We start from the raw sequence: 23,192 nt of genomic DNA, 5'->3' as shown, positions 1-23,192 counted from the left end.
GCAGACACTTACATATGTCTTCAATAAATGAATAAATGAATAAAGCAATAAAATACATTTAGGTCAATTATATCTTAATAAAAGAAAAAGAACAAACATTTAGGTTACCCTATCTAAAAACACTCTTGCCCCCTAAAACACTGGACCTCTCCCCTGACACAGATCCCTCTCCTTCCCTGGAGTCAAGCCTCTTTAAAGAACGGTCTCTACTCTAACTTCAGTTCCCTTCCTCTCACTAGTTTTCACCTCTACCACTCCACCTACCCTCATTGTCTCCAAGATCACTAGTGGCTGCCCTCTCACCAAACCCAAAAGATACCTTGCCTCCCTGACTCCCTCCATGTAATCTGATCTTGATGACCACTCCGTTTCATGGCTTCTTTATTGCCATTTCCCTTGGCTTCAGTGGCACCACACACCTTTCTTCTTTCTTCTCCCTTTCTGGCCATTTCTTCTCACTTTCCTTTGTAGATTGCTCCTCCTCTCCTCAACCTTTAAATGTTGGTCGAGCTCCTCAGGTTTTAGACCCCCTTCTCTCTCCAATATACATGCTGTCCCTGGGCAATTTTATTCACTCTCTTAGCTTCACTTATCATTTGCCACATTTATCATGTATAAGTCTACCCAAACCTAAAGTAATTCCTCATTTTTCCAATCAGAAGATCCAATCCCAAAAATTTACACCTTTAAGAATGAGGATGAAACAATAAAAAGTTTACATCTATTAGTTAGTGGACTTTTTCAACCACGTTAATCATTTTCCAGAATGGATGACCTTCTCTTCAGTCAAGTGAAGAGTGTGGGAGAGAACACAGCACAATTTGAACCCACACATGATGCAGTCATTGGAAAATTTATCTTAAGTCATAAGTCCCATTGGCATCACACTAGGGCAAGTGGTTTTTGGCACAAGTCCTCCAAGGGTATACTTGTGACCTCTAAAGATCACTTACTGTATTGCTTTTTTAAAATAATTTTTAATTGTTAATTTTTTTACTCATATAGAAAAGGGCATAAGTCACCAGCGATCGGCTCAATGAACTGTCACCAATATAACATCACTCAGGTCAAGAAATTGAACATTTCTATCATCCCAGAAGCCCTTCCCAAACACTACTGTATGGCTTTTTAAAGCAATCTTTAAAATGTGTATATAGAGACATCCAATACATGCAGTTGTGAGGTCATACTACCAGGAATAGTTACCAAAGTGTTAAATTACTTTGACTACAGATTCTGTGGCACATAACCTATACAAAGCACCTGAAACAGTATTGTTCAGGATATTTCCGATTAATGGGTCTTGCTCAAACAGTAAAAATAATATTTACTGATCACTTACAATGTGCCAGGTTCACAGTTTACATATATTAAATAATTTAATTCTTAGTCCCACTTTATAGATGAGAAAACTGTAGCAGAGACAGGTTAAGTAACTTTCCAAAAGCCACACAGCTTGAAAATGGCAGAGTCTGGACCTAAGCCAGGCAGTCTGGCTCCAGAGTCCACAAGCTTAGTCACCATACCATACTGCCCTATCCAGTGGTTTGTTGTTCAAAATAAAAGTAAATGAGAGCAAACCCTGTAATATAAGAGACTTTGTAAGAACTCAAATATAAGGTTACTCCTTCTTTCCTGAGGGATGATTTTGGAAAAACAAAAAAGGAAAAACCTCACCCTAAAATCAAGCTTATACGGTATTTGCAGATGACTTCCAAATATTTATGCCCATCTCAGACCGCTCTTCTAAGCTGCAGACCTACCTACCCAATAGGCACTTCAAAGCCAGCAGCCCAGATGGAAAGTCATCATCTTTCTGTATTATCTCCCTACAAGCTACTCCTCCTCCTCTTGTCTAGCAAAGTGAATGTCACCACCATCCACCCAGCAGCTCAAGCCAGAAACCTGGATCTTATCAAGGACTCTGGCCTCTCCTTTACTCCTCTCATTCAAAATCACACTCCCTTCTGCTTTAACTGAAACTTTGTTCTCTTTCCCCAAAAGTTCCTGGTTTCTTTGTACCACTTGAATGTCTCAAGTCCAGAATACCTTTGGACTCACACCTACTCACGGTCATAAGGACAGAAGGGGAGGGGTCAACACTCCTCGAGTTCTTCAATACTCTCTGCCTCTGTCTTATTTCACTTCTCCCCATTTTCTCTACCAAGTTGGCCTCTCAAGCCCCTTCCCACCTTCCTGCCCAGTTTCCATCTCTCACTTTCCTTTTATGGGCGTTTGTGAGTTAGACCATCATCCCCAAATCCCTTTGTTCCAATACCCTCCAATCTCTAGCCTCAAACTTGGGGAAAAGAGGAAGTTAGGGAAAGAGAACTAGGCAATGAGGAGGAAAAGGGGATAAAGAGAATGGGATAAATAGAAATGACTAGGGGGAAGGAACGGGGAGATTAGGAAAGAAGAAGATGGGAAAGAGGATGACTGGGACAGGAGAGATGACAGAAAGGAACGAGGAGAAGGTGGGAGGGGAAGGCGGCGATGAGGAGGACGGGGAGAAAGGGACAAGGAGAAGGGGTTGGGGAGAAAGGTGAAGAGAAGACATGGGGGAAACAGGGTGGGGAGCCAGGGAAGGAAGAAGAGCATAAGAGAAGAGTTGGGGAGAGAGGACGCGAGGAGAAGAGATCGGGAGGACGAGAGAATAGAGAGAAAAGGGTTGGGAGGGAGAGGGGTTGGGTGAGAGGGAGAATAGGACAGTGAGGAAAAGAGGGGACGAAGGGGGAGGAGGGGGTGGGAGAGAAGATGGAAGGGGAGGACGACCAGGAGAAGAAGGGGACGGGAAGAGAGGACGTAAAGAACGGGATGGGAGGAGGGGACGGGGCGCAGTGACCGGGTGAAGGGAAGAGAACTGGGACGGCGCAGAGCCGGGGTCGGATCCGGCGCCGAGGACAGGGGCCGGGAAGTCGAGGGGCGGAGGAGGCCGCGCGGGTGCTGGGGGGGCCGCGGCACCGAGCGCGGGTAGGAGCGGGGGCGGGGGCTCCGCGGGCGGAGGGGCGGGGGCTCGGGTTACCGCGCGGAGGGCGGGGGAGGGGAGGGGAGGGGGCGCGGGGCCGCGGCGGCGAAGCTCGCATCCTCCGCGGGGCGGCTGTGGAGGAGGCGGCGCCCCTGCGGTGGCGGCGGCGGCGGCAGACCGACAGACCGACGGCCAGGGGCGCGAGGACCGACGGCAGTCTTCCCAGAGCTGATCGCGGGGTCGGAGACAGCAGCGACGGACGATGCGCGGGCCCAGGCCCCGAGCGGGCGGGCGCTGCCCGGGGGGCTGACCGCGGCCGGACGGCGCCCCTGGACCGGGCGAGAGAGCCCGCGCCGCGCGGAGGTCAGTGCCTGCTGCCGCCCGGTCCCTTCGGCCTCGGCCGCCCGGCCTGCCTGGCCTCTCCGGGGAGGCGGCGGCGGCGGTGCAGCCGGGGGCTTTGTTCTGAGCCGGAGACAATGGGGGAGGGGGGGCCTGGGCCTGCGGGACGAGGGCGAGCGTGAACGTGAGCGTGGGGGCAGGGCCTGGGGGGGGTGTCTTTGTGTGCGTGTGCCCTCGAGTCAGGGTGTGTGTTGGAGTGAGAGTGTGCTGGGGTGCGGGGTGCGGGCAGGGTGTGTGTGTTCTACTCCGGGTGTGAGTGCATGGGCTGTGTGAGTGCGTGTCACTAGGAGGTTGTGTGCTTGTGTGCGTCGGCTGGCCGCGCGTGTATGTGCGTGTCACTCCGAGGGTGTGTGGGTTAGAATGAGTGTCATGGTGAGGGAGTTCCTTTGAGGGAGTGTGTGTGTGAGTGTGTGCGCGTGAGAGTGTTTGTGTGTGTGTGTTGCTGCCTCTGTGGGAGCCATGTGTCAGATTGTAGAGGACTGGGTGTGTGACAGAGACAAACTGAGACAGAGACAAAGAAACTGAGAGGGAAGAAGAGAAGTAGAGGCGAGACAGGCAAAGCCTCAAGTGGAGGCTGGTCACCCCAGTTGCATGTTCTGAGTTTGTGTCCAGGACACCTAGATCAGAATCCTGTGCAGGGGACAGAGGGAGGTCACCACAGGCCTCGTTCCACGTGGAGGGGGTGGGGAGATGGAGATCTCCAAGCACAATGAACTCAGTGTAGCGTGGGCTGGGCCCGCAGCCATGGGGTCATAGGCCAGAAAAATATTGTTGCTTATGTCAACTCCTCAAATACCCACAGGGAACACAGTCATAGCCCCACTTAACCCACAGGGGACACAGTTCCAGGCAACACAGATATTCACAAGAGATGCCTTCAAAGCCATCACACACCCCCAGGAAGTACTGTCAGAGCCAACACAGACCTATGGAAGATGCTCTCAGGACAACATACACCCACAGTAGGAATGATACAGCTAATACCTTCCCACGGGATTGTTGTCAAGATCAACACTTACCATGAAGGCACTGTCACAGCAATACACATCTACTGTCACACTCAACCCATCATCTAGGTTATACTTCATCAGAGCTGCAGGTACAAAACAGGTGTCCCAGGGACCTGACCCTAACAGGAGGCTGTGTTGCAGTCACCCTCACCACAAAACCACTTGTACAACCCATAGGAGACACACTTTTAGGTGACATGCACACACCACAGAGTGAGCTGTCCCAGCTGCTAAATAAACTCCCATTAACTTATGATGCTCACACCATCACTCCTAACCCACAGACTGCCAGATTTACCCTCTAGTTTCCTGAAAACTTGGGCACCTGGATCAGTTTTCCCCTCGCCCTATATCCTGCTATGGTTCTAAGTGTCCCTCCAAAACCTCAGCCTCACAGTTTCTTGAGCTTCTTAGCTCCTGTTACCTTCTTCTCCCTTCCCAGGACCACTCTGTAGAACTGGTTCATCTCTAAAATTCTAAACTCTGCATTCCACTCTCTGCTCAGAGCCTCCTATGTCCTTCCAGTTCTCAGATGCCTTCGCTCCCATTATATTTACTCTTCAACCTCATAATGACCTCTTGCCCTTGACCTCTTTGCTTTCTCCTAATCTGCCCCTTGCTGGCTTTGTGTACTTCTTCCAGTTTATACATCCAGGACCATTCCTTCAATCACTCTTTGGTCACTCTTAGTTACACTGTCCTTGAGCCAACTCATCTCACAAAATCTCAACCCTAGCTGGAATGAGCTGTCAACCACACCAAGTGATGCTTCTATAAATTCATGCTTCTATAAATTCCACCCTCAACTGGGCCCTCCATGAATAAATAAATAGATGATTTTTTTCTATTTTTGTCACACCCCTTAACCTCACATCCCTCATCCCATTGTTTTCAGCAGATTAATTAGTCAGTTTGCTGGTTCATTCATTCAGCAAACACATGTTAAGCACCTGTTCTGTGCCAGGCAGTAAGTGCCAGCATTACAAGGATGACCAAAATGGACATGGTCCTTACCTTTATGGAGCTTATAGGTGAAGGGATGAGTGCTGTAACATGGAAGCACATAGCAGGGAAACCTAAGCCCATGTAGGGAGGTCAGAAGAGGCTTTTTGGAGGAAGTGACATTTAAGCTTCAGTTTGATGAATAAATAGGGAGTCAACCAAACAGGAGAGGCGGGAGAGATGGAGGTGAGTGGAGAATATTCCAAGCCAAGGGAGCAGCGTGAGAAAGCCCATGTGAGAAAGTGATGTATGTTGCAGAATAAGGCAATCCAGTGAGCCTGGCCCTAAAAGCATGGTGTGAGGAGAGGTGAGAATCTGGGAGAGAGAGGTTGATGGAGGGTTAGTTCTGTCAATACGTTCTTGTAGGTCATACGAAAAAGATTTATCTAACCCAAGAATAATGGAACACCACCAAATCATTTAAAGTTGTGGCATGATATAAAATCTGTTTTAGAAATATCTCTCTGACAGCAGTGTGGAGACTGGAGGGAAAAGCCTGAAAAGAAGGATGGTTGGCTGTTGCAGGAACCCAAGAGGGGATCACGCTGGCTGAACTGGAGTAGTGGCAGTACAGAGGGAGGAAGTAGATGGTTTCAGGAGTTCTTTAGGCAGTGAGGTCAGCAGGGCTCAGTGATAGAATGGATGTGGAGATTGAGGAGAGGGAGGAGGTAGGAGCACATAACTTGTTCTACTTGAACACTGAAAAAACGGAGGACATCCAATTTAAATTCCTCACCTTTTGCCTCCTCCCTCAAATTGTATCTGCATTCTCCTCAACCTCTTCTGTTTTCCTGTCATAATGAAGAGGCAGCTCTTCTATTTAAGACCCATCCTCCACCTGTGTTGTGAATCCCATCTCCTCCTGCCTCCACAGGGACCTGACTCAACTAATTATTCCATGTCTTACCCATGTCTCCAGTTTCTCTGTATACCTATTCCTCCTTTGAGCATGTGAATAGCCTCATCTCTCCTACCTTCCTTAACCCTGTAGTACCCAGTTAACTAAGAAACTCTCACTTTGCTTCACTGCCACATTTTGTGTCTTCTACCCAGAGCCGCTCCACTTCCTCGCTTCCCATTTATTCCTGCCCTTCCAGTGTAACTGCTCTCCCTAAGAAAAAGTGACCTCGCACTTGCCTTTCAAAGTCCTTAACTGCTTGCCCTCTTGGCAGGGTCCATTCTTTTCTATTTGAATCATGTTTGTCTTATGGCTTCTGCACTGTTATTTTATTCTATCAACATTTAATGAGCTCTCATGTGCCAACCACACTGCTAGGTGATGGGAATGCTATGATAGAAGACATTATTCTTACCCTCATGAAGTTTAAACCTCAATAGGAGAGACAAGCAAATAAAGAAATGAGTGCAGTATGGTGGGAATCTGTGCATCTCTCTCGCAGAAACCCTCCTGGCTATTCCTTCTCAGTCTGTTTTAGAAGCTATGTTGGGTGACCCTTAAATGTTACTGTTCCTCTGGGTTCTGGCTTGGACATTCTTACCACTTTACTGCATACTGTAAATGAATGAGATGAAATTATCCATCTCACTCATTTCCAGGGCTTTAATTATCATCTGTTTAAGCTGATGACTCCCAAATATCTACCTCTTCCAGACCTCTCTTCTGACCTCCTGACCTTCATATCTGCTTCCTACCTGATTTTTACTATATAGCTCACAAGCCTCTTGATATGTCCGAACCTGAACTCATCATCCCTTCCTCACCGAAACCATCCGCACTTGGTTATCAAGCTACAGACCCAGAAATTAACTGTCGCCTCTCTCTCTTCTCCACATGCCCCATAACTCGGAATGTCATTGGAACCTGTTGGTTCTACTTCCTTTTCAGCTCTCTCGGATACCCCTTTTCTTGATGGCCTCAACTACTGCCCTCACCTCACCATTTTTTCACGTAAATTACTGAAAGAAATTTCTGTCTTCCTACACTTGTACTCTTTCCTCTTCAAATCCATTCTCACTGCAGCAAGAGGAATCTCCCTAAAGTGGAGATCCAACCATGTCATTCCCTGCTCAGCAGTCTTCAGTGTCCTTCCACTGTCTTAGGTGGTATCCCTACTTTAACCTGGCCTATGAGACCCTCATGATCTGACTCCATCCAGCCTCCCCAGCCTCATTGGCTGTCCCATTTCCCTAGCTCCCTTGTATTGCAAGTTCCAGTCATATTGAACTTCTTGTAGTTTACCAAAGACACTGAATTTTTCCATGCTTCTGGTCCTGTGTACATACTACGCTCTGCCCTAAAAGCCCTTCACTCCCTTCTCAGACCTAGTCTCAAACCCTGCCTTTCCTGACTGCACTAGGCAGGCTTAGGATCCTCTTGTTTTACCGTTGTTGTCTTTGTCTCTTCCCTGCTCTGTCTCTTTGACTGATCTGGCACTTCATTGATGGCCAGGTTGCGCATTATTCATCTTCATGTCCCCAGGGCCCATCTACAGAATCTTGGCAATGAACAGATGAATGAATGAGGCACCTCACAGCACACTGCTCACCCTCATTCACTCTTCAGAAGGCTGACGTCTGGTCTCAGCTACCCACACAGTCGAGGCATCCCACACATAGCCACTTATCCCACTGGGGGCGTTTCCAGTCCCCTCCCTGACTGTTTATCCTTCCTCACTCAATGCTCTCTCCCCCTCTTTTTTTCACCTGAGCTTCTCTTTTCCTGGATCCTCTTCCTCTTCCCTCTCTGCACTTTCTCTTTCATTCAGTTACTATTACTTAAGGAGCACCAGAAATTTGCAAATTCAACTCTGTTGGGCCAAGTGTCTGTTGGGGTTCTTGGAGGGAGTGAAAGATGAGGGAACTGTGACCTACCATCAGGCCATAAGGCACTAGAGTGTCTTGCCATTCTCTCCACTCCACCAGGCCCCCTTCCCTGCAGGTGCCACAGGCAGTTCCTTCCTCTTATGCCCCCTGACATGCACCTACTCTAAGCCCTCCAGCTCCTGGCGCCTCCTCCCCATATCAAATTCCCAGATACTCATACTCTGGCCCTCTTTCTTCTCCTGCCTATTAGTGGTAATGGAGGCAAGACTGGACTCTCTAATATCCTGGTACCTGCAAAGCAAAAGTCCTTCCCAGGGGTTTGTGCTGTTGGATCCCATCTTTTCCCTGGCTTCCCACTGCCTGCCCCTTCTTTCAGCTCCAGTGTCCTTGTTTCCTGGGTAACCCTCAGACTTCCAAACATTTTCAACCGGTGCCACATGGACGGGCTCCTCAGTTCTTGTGTCCTATGGTGAGAGGGCACCTCCTCCCCAAAGTTCACTTGGAACCCCCCAAGCCTGAGTTAGGATGTCCCTCTGAGTTCTGCTTAGCACACTAGAATCTCTTTGTTTATATTTCTCTCTTTAAGCTACTCAAAGAAAGGAGCTGTAGTCTCTCAGGGCCTAGAACTCCCATAAGGTTGATAAGGAAGGAGAAGGGGCAGGAGGAAATGGGGGTGGGAGGTACACATCAAACCTTCCAGCCACCCCATTTGCCACCGGGATAACCCTGGCTTCTCTGAGCTCCCCTTGCCTCAGGTGAAAATGGAGGGAACATTAAGAAGACTGTTTTGAGGATTCAGAAAGAAAACAACTATTAAGTGCTCAACTTTCAACTTGGTTCATTTTATTTCCAACCTCTCAGTCCCTCTATTGTACTCTCCTGCCCCTCAACCTCCTGCCTCCCAAACTTGTTCTTTCCTCTCGACATCTCTGGGTTGCTACATCTCCAACTTCTCCGCCAGCTCTAGCTGCACTGGCCTCCTCTGCAGTCCAGACTCCAATGATCAGCGTCAGAACTTAGGACCAGGCCCTTGCTGCCCATCACCACCACCCCTAACTCCCTCACCAACTTGTGTCTCCCTACTTGTGGACACCACGAAGGAAGGGACTGGATCTCTCCCAGTCACTGCTATTTCTCTACTGCTTAATATATTGTGTTTGGCACATGGCAGGTCTTTAGTAGATATTTGTTGAATAAATCTATTGATGAATCATTTCACAAGCATGCCCTAGGTCTGCCTCTCCCCACTTTTTTCCTTTGTCTCCCGAAGACCTCCAAGCATCCTCTGGTCCCTTCCCCTGTCTCACCACCTGACTCCATGCCCACCCAACCATCTCCCTTGACTGGCAGTTACTTCATCATCGATCTTCTAACCCACCCTGTGCACACTGCCAGAGTTATTCTCCTAAAGCAGAACTTGGCTCATTCTCCTTCTGTCTTCTGTTGCCTGGCCATGATGACCCTTTATCAGAGCATTCCAAGCCCTCCAGCAGAGAAGCAATATGGTGTCACAGAAAGCACTAGTTTTGGAGTCCATCTGAGCTGTGTTCCCAATGTCTCTGCTACTTGCTCTGAGACTCAGTTTCCTCATCTGTGAGATAACAACCCAGGGTTATTTGTGTGCTGGCCCACAACAATAGCAGCTGATATTTATTGAGCCGCCTCTTTATGACACACACTGTGCTAAGTTTTTTGTAGCATTCTTTCATTTAATTCTTGTACACCAATATAGCGTAGGCCCTTTAATCTCCACTTTACAGAAGGAGCGACTAAGAGTTAGATAGATTGAACAACTTGCCTAGGGTTACACTGTAAGTGGTAGTCAGAATTTGAACTCAAGTCTATCTGACAGCAGAGCCCAACTTTTTTTTAAATCCTTACCCAAGGATATGTTTATTGGTTTAGAGAGAGAAGGAGTGGGTGATGGAGAGAGAGAAATAGCGATTGGTTGCCTTCTATACACAACTGAACTGGGGATTGAACCCACAACCTTTTTTTTTTTGGTGTACAGGGCAACGCTCCAGTTAACTGAGCCACCCAGCCAGGGCGCCCATCTTCTTAACCACTATAATGGTAGTTCATGCTTGCACACTTACGAAACATTTACTGTGTGCCAAACACTGTTCATACTGCAAACGTAGTGCAGTAAGTATTAGTATTGTCCTTATTTTATAAATGAGGAAATGGAAGCACTGAGAAATTAAGTGGCTTGCCCAAGATCACACAGCTAATAAGTGTGAAGCTGGGCAGAAATCCAGTTGGTTTGGCCCCAGATTCCACATCTTCACCACTATCCTGTCCTGCCTCACTAGGATATATTGCCTTCCTATTCTAGGAGTTCCATAAGTGTGCATTGATGAATGAATCAATGCTGACGTCTTCTCTATGGCTAGTCATTAGCCAGTTCACTCTCTCATTTCCCACTGTGGGAGGGTCGCACCCTTATGACTTCCCTAAACTGTTTTCCCCAAGGTCACTAGTGAGCTCTTCACTGCTAATGTCAGTGGCCCCTTCTCAGCCCTTGTCTTACTTAACTCTCAGCAGCATTGGATGCTAGTGATCTCTCCCTCCTTAATGAAATGTTTCCTCCCTTCTGTGATAGCGCCTCCTTCTCCAAGAAGACTGAAGTCTCCTCCATCTGACTGTTCCCCAGAGTTCTGTCCTAGACTCTTCCCACTCTACATGTGCTATCTGATGGCCCCCACACCCATGGCTTTCTGTTACTCCTTGATCTGTCCAAGTTCAGACCTCTCTCCTAGACTCCACTCCAGCTGGGCCTGGAACAACTCCACGTGGAGATCTCAAGAGGCACCCGAAAAATGGCTTCTCTTCTGTGGGGTCCTAATGGCTCCACTTTAGTAACCAGGCCAGAAGCCTGGGCGTAAGCCTGAGCCCTTCTATTCCCTTACTCTTCCTGAAGAGTCTGTGGCCAAGTCTTGTCAGCTCCACTTCTGTGCATCTTTCTTCTCTGTGTCCTCCGTCCCACTGCTCCTGACCTGGGCTGCTACAGACACCTCGTACCTGTCTCCCTCCTCCCGTAGGTTCTCTTCTTCAGGCCTCCCTTGGCTTGCTAGGACTCTCTCCCCTCGACTTCCTTGTTATTTGTTTCTCTCCATCTTTTCCTCCTCCCTGAATCCCAGGCAGTGTGAAGTGCATAGCCCTGGGTTCAAATGGAGGCTGTGTTAACTCGAGGAAGTTGTTTTACTCTGAGCTTCGGTTTCTTCAATGGAAGGCAGGACACCTTCCTCACAGGGTTGTTATGATGATTAAACAAGATACTGTCTGAATTGCCTGGCACAGGGCCCAGCGCACCATAAAAGTTCAGAAAATAGGTTTTTTTCTCTGCTTCCTCTGCTCACATCCGTCCCCAGTCTCTCCCTGAGGTGCCTCCTAGGAGCCAGTCCTCTGGAAAGCCAGGCTCCGGGTACTGCCCTGGCCACTGGTCACTGTCCCATGGGGTTGTCCCAAGGCTATCCAAGGAAACCAGTTTGTCAGCCTTTTCCTCCCTCCTCCCTTCCTCAGTCTCCTCTTCTCTCTGCCTCCTACTCTTCCAGCTCTGGCTCCTGCCTCTACCTACCTCCCCACCCCATCTCTCCAGGCCCACTCTTACTGTCTCTCACTTACCTCCCCTTTCTGCGTTCACTCCACTCACTCTTTCCTTTGTCATGCACACTCCTCTCCCTAGGTCTTCCTCCCTGTCATGCTCCCACAGAACTCTTTCCTCTCTCCGTCAGGCCTGGCCCTGTATCTTCCCCTCCCTTTGCTCACCAAGGCTACCCTCTTCTTCCTCCACTCTGTGCCAGTCTGCCTTCAGTAGCTCCCCTCCTCACCCTGTTGTCTTTCTGGTCCCTGCCCCTCCCTGGCCCTGGGACAGGAAGTTGAGGGAGGAGGCCTGGGTGGTGCCAGCTCCCCAAGCTTGCTTCCCTTTCTGTACCCCGGGCCACTCCTCTACTTCCTCCTGGAGTACCCCCTTCCCTTGTGGTCCCCCTATTCCTCTCCAACACACTTTTCCTTCCTCTCCCATGTATCCCTGCTCCCAGGTCCTATAGACACACAGGCTTCGAGTGGGGGGAGGATTGACATCACATTGCAGGCCCCAATGAACAGTCTTGCCCCTCCCCCTCCTAATGAGAACCAGCTGTGGTTCCAGAGGCCCAGATGTGGGACTGGAGGGGAAGAGCAGGATGGAGCCAGAGGACAGAGTAACAGGACCAGGACAGAGTGAGGGCATGCAGCAAGGCAGAACTGGGTGGGAGAAGAGGGTGACAGATCTGAGGGAAGAAAGAAGACAGATCTGGTCAGGAGGCAGGACAGATTGGGGAAAAAGACAAGATGGGCGGTTTAGGCCAGATATGGAGGAAGGGATGGGACAGACCTGGAGAGGGAAAGAGACAGGAACAGGGAGGAGGAGTCAGTCTTGGGGAAGAGGCAGTGAGAAACACTGGACAGATGGGGGAGATGGTGCTGAGAAGAAGAGTTGGAGAGAGGATGAGACGGTCTCGGGAGAGAGTCTGGAGTTCGAGTTTGGAACTGGAAGCCCTGGAGCAGGAAGTGATGAGGCACAGTCCAGACAGAGGCCCCAGGGACCTAGAGGTCACAGCTGTGGCCACGGAGCTGACCACGAGTGCCCCGGCAGCATGTGTGAGAGCATGCCTGTGTGTGGGTGGGTCTGCAAGTGTGTGCGCGTGTGCCTGTCTGCGTTATTAGTCTGTGCATGTGTAAAAGTGGGTCTGTCTGTGTGCATGGGAGGGTAGGTGCGTGGGAGCGTGCCTGTGTATATCTGTTGGGGTGGGGGTATATGTGTGAATGTACCCGTCCATCTGAGGCCTGTGAGAAAGTGCTTTTCTCTGTGTGTCTGTCTATGTGCCTGCATGTGAGTGTGTGTGTTTGAGGCAGGAAAGAGTCCATGTGAATGAATTTGCCCATCTGTGTGTATAAACACGTTTCTCTGTCTTTTTGAGGAGAGGTATCTGTATATCTGTTAAAGTAGCCTGTCCATGTGTGTATGAGTATGTATTGAGTGTGCTTGTCTGCAAGTAAGTTAGTGCATGTGTGGGTCTGTGACCTCATGAGTATGCACCTTTGTGTGTTCGCTGTAAATGTATTGGGAGAGTTTGCACTGGAAAGGGACCCAGACTGGGTGATGGGGAGGGCACTGGGGTCTATACAGTTTGGAAGAAGGGGCATCTACCTGGGCCTGAATCCCTCCTGGTCAAGGTTGATTTTTCACCTGAGTTTTAATCTCATACCTTTTGTTCAAAAAATGTATTGATCACGTACTATGTGCCATGCTCTTTGCTACACACAAAGGTGAATAAGATACAATCCTGGCCTTCAGATAGCTGGCATTCTGTCTCTGGATAGGGAGACAGAGGGTTATAACACAGTGCAGTAAGTACATTGACCTTACTGTCCATTACCTTCTCTCCCCACCAACCATAGCTGCTCTCTCTCTCTCCTGAGTGATTACATGAATAGGACCAAATTTAACCCTTGATGTTGAACCCAGTCTCTAAGCCTAGATCCCTCACCTGGGCCATCCCTGTACTTTCCGCCTCTCCCCTTTTTGGATCAGTCCTGTGTTCACTCTGACCTCCTGGTTTTGAATTTCTCTGACCTGTTATTCCATAGGGCAGCTCCATGGGCCCCTCAGACTTGAGCCCGGGGAGAGGGGTCTTAGTGCACACAAAGAACCTCGAAACTCTGAATCTGGGATGAGGGGACCCATCAGGGATGGTGCCAGCAGCTGGTGAGAGAGCATCTACCAAATGCCCAGCTCTGGGCTCCTTGCTTTCAATGCCTCTAATTCTCCCCAAACCCCACAAGGTACGTATTACCATAGCCACTTTATGGAGTAGGAAAATAACACAGAGGCTAGGACTCAAACCCAGCTCAAACTCTGGAGTCCCTGCTCTTTTTATTGCCTCACATGGATGGGAGAGATGGAGGTTGGGAGTGTAAGAGGGAGGTCAGAAACTCTCCTCCCTTAGGAAGACAGGAAGTCCTAGAACAGAGCAGATCTGTAAAGACCCAAGGACATGCTTTTGTAGCCACAGGACTGACCGTGGTGTCTCAAGGGCATGGGCTCACATGTGTTTATGTGTGTCGTCTTCATTGGTATATCCATGGATGTCTCACTGTGTCAGTAGGTGAGTATGGTGGTGGGTAATTCTGAGGCTCTGACCATTCATTCAGTACTGATTGCCTGCTGACGCTACGCTCTACTAAATGCTGGAGAGTCAGAGACTAAATAAGACCATCAAGGAGCCTCCAATTCTGCAGGAGGATAGACACATGAACAAATCAGGACTGTGGTGCAATTTATTGTCAGTGTGCACCAAAGGCAGTGGGAGCTCAGAAGAGGGTCCGGTTGGCTCTGCAGGGGGTGATGGAGACACAGAAATTTCCACAGAACAGAGGACATTTGAACTGCATCTTGAAGTTTGAGTAGGAGATGGTCACTTGGAGAGGATTCATAGAAGATAACTCAGACCCAGAGAACAGTGCATGCAAGGCAAAGGGTTGGGAAGGAACATGGTAATGGGTTCAGTGTTGGAACGCAGGGTATGGTGGGAAAAGGAAAGCGGGCACACTGGAGAGGTTGGCAGGACTCAGATCAGGAAGACACAATAAGAAGGCTGGACTTTATATTTTGGGCCAGAAATTCTATACCTAGTGTCAGTGAACCCCTTGACACTGCAGACAGTTTGTGTGTATGTGTATCTGCAGTGTTTCCCCTAGAGGGGCAGCAGTTTTCTGCTGTAGGTAATGGGGAACCAGTGGAAGCCTTTTGTCAGGAGTGGTGTTTGGAGAGCATGTGGATAGCTCTGGTCAGGTGGAGATGGATCAGACGGTCCAAGCCAGGAGGCTGGGGGACCAGCAAGGAGCAGAATCGAAAGGGAAGATGACGAAGCTCGCACTGGGACAGCAGCCATGTCCCAGTGAAAGAGGAAGGGGCACACTTCAGACATGTGTGGTTAGGTTTGGATGACTAATTGGAAATCAGACCAAAGAAAAGCAAGGAAGCCAGGAGAGGTTCTGGATTTCCGGCTGGGACACCTGGTGAGTGGTGGGGCTGTTCACAGGAGGGAATGGAGGGAGAAAATTAGCTTGGGTGAAGGATAGGGATTCACCATGAAGGAAGTCCAGAATGTGGCTGGACATGTGTCTCCAGAGCTCTCCAGAGCTGGAAATGGAGATTGGAAAGCCATCAGCAAACCGATGGTACATAAAAAAGTGATTGATAGAGTTGAAGTGAAGGCATGGGGAAAGATAAGATCTCCGAGGCAGAGTGTGGAGAGTGAGAAAGATGTAGCCAGGATTGAGTCCTGAAGAGAATCAATTTTTTAAATCCTCACCCAAGGATATGTTTTTCATCGATTTGATAGCGAGGGTGAGGGTGAGGAGAGAAAGAGAAACATCGATGTGAGAGAGAGACATCGATAGGTTGCCTCCTGTACACATCCCAACCGGGGATTGAATATACAACCTAGGTGTGTGCCCTGACCAGGAATTGAACCTGCATCCTTTTGGTGCATGGGACAATGCTCCCACCAACTGAGCCACCTGGTCAGGTCTGCAGAGCACCAATTTTAAAGGATGGGCAGAGGAAAACCTTGCACAGGAGATCGAGGAGTGGACAGAGAAGTACAAAGGAAGGAAGAGGCGGAGTGTCATCATGTGAAGCCAAGACGAGTAGACTCCAAGAAGCCAATGATTAATAATCAAGTGTTCCAGAAGGATACAGTAAAAGGATTAAAAAACGTGTCCATTAGATGTAGAAATGATTGGAAGCTTAGTGAAAACAATACCGTAGGAGAGGAAGCCTCACTTCTTAGAGGGTGGAGGGTGTGAGAAGTGAGAAATTAGAGGGAATGAATCAACCTTTCAAAGCAGTTGCTCTAGGTCACTAGATGTTTCTTGAGGCTTTAGGCCTCCTCCTTCTTGAACTTCAGCAGCATTTGAAACCCCAGCTCCCCTTAGCCTCAGAGGCATCTCCCCTTTCTGGTTTTCTGTCTCTCTGGCTAGTTAAGGATATCTTTGTCCAGCTGATGGTTCTGGCCATAGATTTGCCCATCATACTTGACTTCTCCCACTCCCTCATCCCCTGCCTTCAAACAGTCATCAAGCCCTGTCTCTTCTGCCTCCCAAACCTCCTGTGGAGCTATCCACGGCTGTCATTTTCATTGCTAACACTCATCCAAGTCACCATCAGAGCAGTGCCATCACCTGGACTCCCACAAGTGTGTTACAAGGGCTGTCCTAAGGTAACCATCCTGTCTGCCTGCCCCTTGTTCTCCCAAGGGCAGCGATAGTGAGCTTCACAAAGTGTAAGTCATATCTTGGCACACCCCTTCTCAAAACACTTTTGTGGCTTCCATTTGCTTTTAGGACTAAGTCAAAATCACCAAAGTGGCTTATGAGTTCCTGCCCCATTTCATACCGTTGCCCCTGCATGCTACACCTCACACACATTGTCCCCTAACCCCCTGCCCCAAACACCCAGCCCTTTCTTGACTGTGGACGCTAAGCCTTTCCATGGTCTCTTCCCTCTTCCAAATGCTCTTCTCTCCTTTCTGTACGCATTTCTCTGCCCACCATTGCCTAGCTAACAGCTACTCTTTAAGTAGATCTCAGCTTGACTGTCACTTCCTCAGAAGTTCTCCCAGACTCCCTGCGTTAAGCCCCTCTTAGGCCTTAATAGCTCCCTGTACTTCTCCTCACAACCCTCATCAAATACTTGTAATCACTTGTCCATTTCCTGAACTGTAAGCCCCATGAGACCAGGGACTGTTTTCTTTGTGCATAGATGTGTCCTCAATGCCTCCACAATAGTAGGTGCTCAATTTCTTGTTGAATGGAAAGGAAAATGGGACTAATATAATTTATACACTATATTGTAACACACACACATACACACACACACACACACACGGAGACTTAAGCATACTTAAATGCTGACAGAAGTCTTCAGTAGAGAGGAAAAGGTTGACAGTTCAGGTGAGATTCCCAAGCACAAGGTTATTGAGGTGAGTATTAGTTCTTAACGAGAAGAAGAATGAGAAAGGAAAGGACTGGACATATTTTAAGGTCTAGAGATAGAAGGAAAGGGAGTCTGAGGGCATGCAGACCTGAACAATAGGAACAAGACAATCTGCTGAGAGGGGAGTCTGGGTGGGATGGGAACCTGCGGGGAAAGACTGGAGTGGGTCCCGAGGAGTCCTGAAATAGGTTTCCGGGCTGAGAGGTGTGAGGCACGCAAGGCCTAGACCCCAGGGATCAGTTCTGTTGATCCCTCCTCCGTCACAACCTTTTTCCTTCTGCTTTTCTCCCAGGTCAGGGAGCCTGCGCTGGAGCCAGGGCCCGAGTTGGACCTGATCCAAAGCCTGAGATCAAGCTGGGCCCAGAGCCTGGCCTGGAGCCAGAGCCCAAGTCACATCTGGACTGTGCCTGTCATGCAGAAGGAGCCGGGCACTGCGCCTTCTTGCGCTGGCATGCAAAGCCCCAGGCCCCTCCCCCTGCTCCTACTGCTGCTACTGCTGCTGGCAGCCAGGGTGCCAGGCGCCTGGGGTCAGGCTGGGAGCTTGGACCTGCAGATTGATGAGGAGCAGCCAGCAGGCACACTGATTGGGGACATCAGTGCAGGGCTTCCGGCAGGCACGGCAGCACCTCCCATGTACTTCATCTCTGCACAGGAGGGCAGTGGTGTGGGCACAGACCTGGCTATTGACGAACACAGTGGGGTGGTCCGTACAGCCCGTGTCTTGGACCGTGAGCGGCGGGATCGCTATCGCTTCACTGCAGTCACTCCTGATGGTGCCACCGTGGAAGTTACTGTGCGAGTGGCTGATATCAATGACCATGCTCCAGCCTTCCCACGGGCTCGTGCTGCCCTGCAGATACCTGAGCACACAGCTCTTGGCACCCGCTACCCGCTGGAGCCGGCCCGTGATGCGGATGCTGGCCGCTTAGGAACCCAGGGTTATGCGCTGTCTGGTGATGGGGCTGGAGAGACCTTCCGGCTGGAGACACGCCCTGGTCCAGATGGGGCCCCAGTGCCCGAGCTGGTAGTTACTGGGGAGCTGGACCGAGAAAACCGCTCACACTATATGCTGCAACTGGAGGCCTACGACGGTGGCTCACCCGCCCGGAGGGCCCAGGCCCTGCTGGATGTGACCCTGCTGGACATCAATGACCATGCCCCAGCTTTCAATCAGAGCCGCTATCACGCTGTGGTGTCTGAGAGCCTGGCTCCCGGCAGCCCAGTCTTGCAGGTGTATGCATCCGATGCCGATGCTGATGCCAATGGGGCTGTGACTTATGAGATCAACCGGAGACAGAGTGAGGGTGATGGACCTTTTTCCATTGACGCACACACGGGGCTGCTGCGGCTGGAGCGGCCATTGGACTTTGAGCAGCGGCGGGTCCACGAACTGGTGGTGCAGGCACGGGATGGTGGGGCTCACCCTGAGCTGGGCTCAGCCTTTGTGACGGTGCACGTGCGAGACGCCAATGACAATCAGCTCTCCATGACTGTCATCTTCCTCAGTGCGGATGGCTCCCCCCGAGTGTCTGAGGCCGCCCCACCTGGCCAGCTTGTTGCTCGCATCTCTGTGTCAGACCCAGATGATGGTGACTTTGCCCATGTCAATGTGTCCCTGGAGGGCGGAGAGGGTCACTTTGCCTTAAGCACCCAGGACAGCGTCATCTACCTAGTGTGCGTGGCTCGGCAGCTGGATCGGGAGGAGCGGGATGCCTACAACCTGCGAGTTACCGCTACTGACTCAGGCTCGCCCCCACTGCGGGCTGAGGCTGCCTTTGTGTTGCATGTCACTGATGTCAATGACAACGCGCCTGCCTTTGACCGCCAGCTCTACCGACCTGAGCCCCTGCCTGAGGTGGCACTGCCTGGCAGCTTCGTGGTGCGGGTGATGGCCCGGGATCCTGACCAGGGCACCAATGGTCAGGTCACCTATAGCCTGGCCCCAGGCACCCACACCCACTGGTTCTCCATCGACCCCATCTCGGGCATCATTACCACAGCTGCCTCACTGGACTATGAGTTGGAACCCCAGCCACAGCTGATTGTGGTGGCCACAGATGGGGGCCTGCCCCCTCTCATTTCCTCTGCCACAGTTAGTGTGGCCCTGCAAGATGTGAATGATAATGAGCCTCAGTTCCAGAGGACTTTCTACAATGCCTCACTGCCTGAGGGCACCCAGCCTGGAACCTGCTTCCTACAGGTAGGTAAGCCCTGCACACAGCAGGATGCTGCTATGGGCAGGAGTGAATCAGAGGGCCACAGGGGAGCTCACCGCAAGACCCAAGCCTTACTGGTGCATCTGTTGATGGTGACTTATGCCAGAGGGTTTGGTCCTATACTGTGAGCTCTGAAGTCTGTGAGAGGGTAAGAGTTAGTGAGGAGGTGAGAGAGCAGAGTGCAAGAGCTGGGCCAGGTAATCCTGGTAGCTGAGGGAGTTAAGATTGGTTCTAGAAACAAAGCATCTTGTGATGTCAAGAATTAACCTCCCCACTCTAAGTCTGGCACTGTGCTGGGCCCTGAGAACAAAGAAAGGAGACGGTCTTGTTCCCAGGCAGGTCCCAATCTAGCTGAAGAGACACACCAGTAACTAGTGCTGTAGCAGGCGGCATATGAGCTGCTGTGGAAGCCCAGAGGACGAGCCTTTGAAGAACCAATGCGACTTTGTCCAATGGATGATGCCGGGTGTGTGAACAGGGACTCCAGGCCTACGGAGAGACTGCAGAACACCATGGTGTGTTCAGGGGACTGCACTGTTCAGGTTGGCCTCAGCTGTGCTCATGGGAAAGAACGGGGTGGGGGAGATGACACAAGATAGTAGACAGAAACCAGATTACAAGCTTTGACTTTATATTTGAAATCATAGGGAGCCGCCCTGGCCAGTTTGGCTCAACAGTTTTGTCCCCAGCCCTGGTCCGGGTCGTGCAGGAGGCAACCAATCAATGTGTCTCTCTCACATCGATGTTTCTCTCTTTCTCTTCCTCCCTCCCACTCTATCTGAAGATAAATGGAAAAGTATCTTCAGGTGAGGTTTGAAAATAAGTAAATAAATAAAAATCATAGGGAGCCAATGAGGAGCTCTAGGCAAATCTGACGTCTTTTGGAAAGATTACTTTGGCTGCACCATGTAATCTGGAGGGGAGACTGGAGGCAGAGCGGCCTCTTAGGAGACTTGTTCTTGAAGTCTTTATGTTTCAGAAGTCTACCAGACCCCGGAACACCTTCCCAGGGGCTACCTTTTGGCCCAGACTTCCAGGCCAGTACCTGGGCCTGCCTGACCCCCTCCCTTTTGAGAATTTGCCTGCCTACTGTTGTCCGGCACCCACCCACTTTCTCGTGTGTTCATTGTCCCTCTTGGCCCAGGACCAACGGGCTGTGGCTTCCAAACTTCCTCCTCACTAGTGCCTGAAACAAGAAGGAAACTCTCAGGTGTTTTCCTAGAATTTTTACTGTTGGTAAGCATAGGGAAGCAGGCATAAAAGTAACCAGTGGGTGTCCATAATGGTTACAAAGTCTTAATATTTGATTCACTCAATATACATTTAGAGTATCAACCATGTGCCAGTCATTGTGTTAGGGAAACAGAATACACTAACGAATGAGTCATTCACATCCCACCCCCACACACCCCCAGCACATACACTTCATGGAGTTTATACTCTAGAGAGGAGATTCATGTGCAAAGAAATAGTTTTACTGCAATAAGAAAACTTGCACGATGGGGATACATGTGAGGTAAGGACCCTTGAGCTCAGACTTAAAGGGTAGGCAGGAGTTTATGAGGGGACCACACAGGGGAAGGTACCAACCAGAGATGACATACATAGAGGAGTGGGAAAGCCTGACTTATTTGAGGGCCTGTAGTGACTGTGTCTCTGGGGTTTCAGGTGTGAGACGGGAGAGTGGGAGATGAGACTGTGCAGGGAAGCCAGACAGTGAAAAGTCCAGCCAAGCAAGGGCTTTGAGCTTTTTCTTTAGAGAACATTGAAGCTTTCTGAATTGAGGAGAAATGTGATGATATTTGTTTTCTCAAAAAATGCTTTTGACAATCAGTGTAGAGCAGTGGTTCTCAGCTCGAAGTGATTTTGCCCTCTGGAGGGGACATTGGGCAACGTCCAGAGATACTTCTTATCATCACAACTAGTGGGGTGCTACAGGTATCTAATGGGTAGAGGCCATAATGCACATGACAGCACCACAGCAAGGAATGGTCTGGTCCAAAATGTCAATCGTGCAGAGGTTGAGAAATCCTGGGGTAGAGGAAGGATAGGAGGATCAGACGGCTGTGATAAGGGAATTTCAACAGTCCAGGGGAGAGACAACTCAGGCCTAGGTCAGGACAGTGATAACCGTGATGGAAAGAAATAGACAAATAGGAGAGATAATGAGGATTTACTTAGTCCCTGGTTGATTGATAAACCAGGAGAGGAAAAGGGAAGAACACATTTCTGGCTTGAGCAACTGCGTGGATGGAAGAGTCATTAGAGAGGGGTTTGGAATGATCATGACTTTAGTTTTGGACAGGTTGGATTTAAAGTGCCTGTGGGACATCCAAGTGGAGATGTTGAGAAGGCATCTGTATGTACAAGTTTGGAGCTCAGAGGAGTGATCTGGGTCAAACTACAGATGATGGTCAAAGCCACGGAAGTGGAAGAGAAGGCCCTAAGCGAGTGTGTAGTGAGAAAAGGCCAAGGAGAGATTCCAGGGAACAAAAACATAGAAGAACAGGCTGGGGGTGGGGAAGCAGTAGGAGAAGCAGGAGAGCATAGTGTCAAGAAGTCGAAGTGGAAGAAACACCTGGGAAGGAGGTCAGGATGGGCTGATGCAGTGAGTTTGTGGTCTGTTGGGGGATTTTAGAGAGTTCACAGATAAGGGTCTTTATTTTCTCCTTGAAATAGTGCACTTGATGAGAGCTTCGGGTAGGGTGGGGACAACAGGAGAGAGGAGATTCATTATGGCTTTTGGGAGAGGTTGCTGACGGTTGGACTGCGCAGCAGGGCGCAGATCCTGCTGAAACGGAGACTGTGCCAGTGGCAGCTCTGAGCAGGGGCCACACAAGCCGGGAAACTCACTTCTGCCTTGGTCATTTCCAGTCAATGGCCGCTGCGCCTTCTGGGGTCAGTTCCTGACAACTTCCCCTGACCACTATTTATTGCTTTCTTCCTGCAGGGAGTCAGAGGGCAAAGGTCTTTAACAGCTTCTGGAGATGTTGCTGCAGCTGTGCTGCAGCCCGCAGGCTTGATGCAGGGGAAATTTGTCTCCTGGGATATCCGGGCCTGTGGCCACAGGAGAGGGTTGGAGCAGGAGCTGTTTCCAGGGTCCAGCCATGGCAGGGTCTTAGTGTCTCTCAGGAGGGTAAACAATGGCACAAATCACTTCTGTCAAGGGCCTGGGTAACCGTCAGAAGTCCTTGGCCAGTCTTCTCCATGAGCAACATTTTCTGGCTCAAAAAAGGGAACTCTCCAGCTTCCTTTTACGGCATATTGTGACCCTGAGGCCCTTGTATCCACAAAGAGCACTTTGTCACAGGCTACAGCAGTCAGCACCAGCTAACCCTCTGCAGAGGCGCTAACGTGTACCCATGGTATAAAACTCAGTTTGAAAGAAGTTTTTGTTGTAAGGCAGGGCAATCAGAATGTCCGTTTACTCAATGAACAAATATACACAGGGTACCTAGGGTATGCTTGGCCCTATCTTGGCCTTAGGAGCTACCAGAATGGTGTCTCTTGCTGATCTGGCTCTGAAATGTTCAGAGGCTCCTGACATTGGTGTGCAATCATTTAGCTTTTTCTGAACCAGTCTGGGAGGTGACCAAGAATTAACCAGGAAAGCCTTTCCCTACTTCTTAGTTTTGGGGATCCCCCACAACTAAATGACCTTAATATTGGACCTGCAATTCTCCCTCTCCCACTCCCAATGAGGTTGGCTAGAGAAGGGAAGGGAAGCTAAAGGTGCATGAACCACGCCTATAAATCCATAGAGCAGACCCTGA

At 49.9% G+C, this 23,192-nt stretch overlaps 1 protein-coding gene across 1 annotated transcript in view; it reads left to right on the top strand.

Annotated features, from left to right (window-relative positions):
* The first annotated feature begins 3,031 nt into the window (after positions 1-3,031).
* Positions 3,032-23,192, top strand: part of DCHS1 (dachsous cadherin-related 1) — a 33,891-nt gene continuing 13,730 nt past the window's right edge. Inside the window, exons 1-2 of the mRNA XM_036242229.1 lie at positions 3,032-3,328; positions 17,496-19,403. Coding sequence (XP_036098122.1) covers positions 17,616-19,403 — 1,788 coding nt within the window. The 5' untranslated portion in view covers positions 3,032-3,328; positions 17,496-17,615. The remainder of the gene's footprint in view (positions 3,329-17,495; positions 19,404-23,192) is intronic.

The sequence above is a fragment of the Molossus molossus genome, unplaced genomic scaffold, assembly GCF_014108415.1.
Source record: "Molossus molossus isolate mMolMol1 unplaced genomic scaffold, mMolMol1.p scaffold_m16_p_41, whole genome shotgun sequence".
NCBI lineage: Eukaryota > Metazoa > Chordata > Mammalia > Chiroptera > Molossidae > Molossus > Molossus molossus.
Note: the sequence above shows the minus strand (reverse complement) of the source record. Positions and strands in the feature narration are given on the sequence as shown.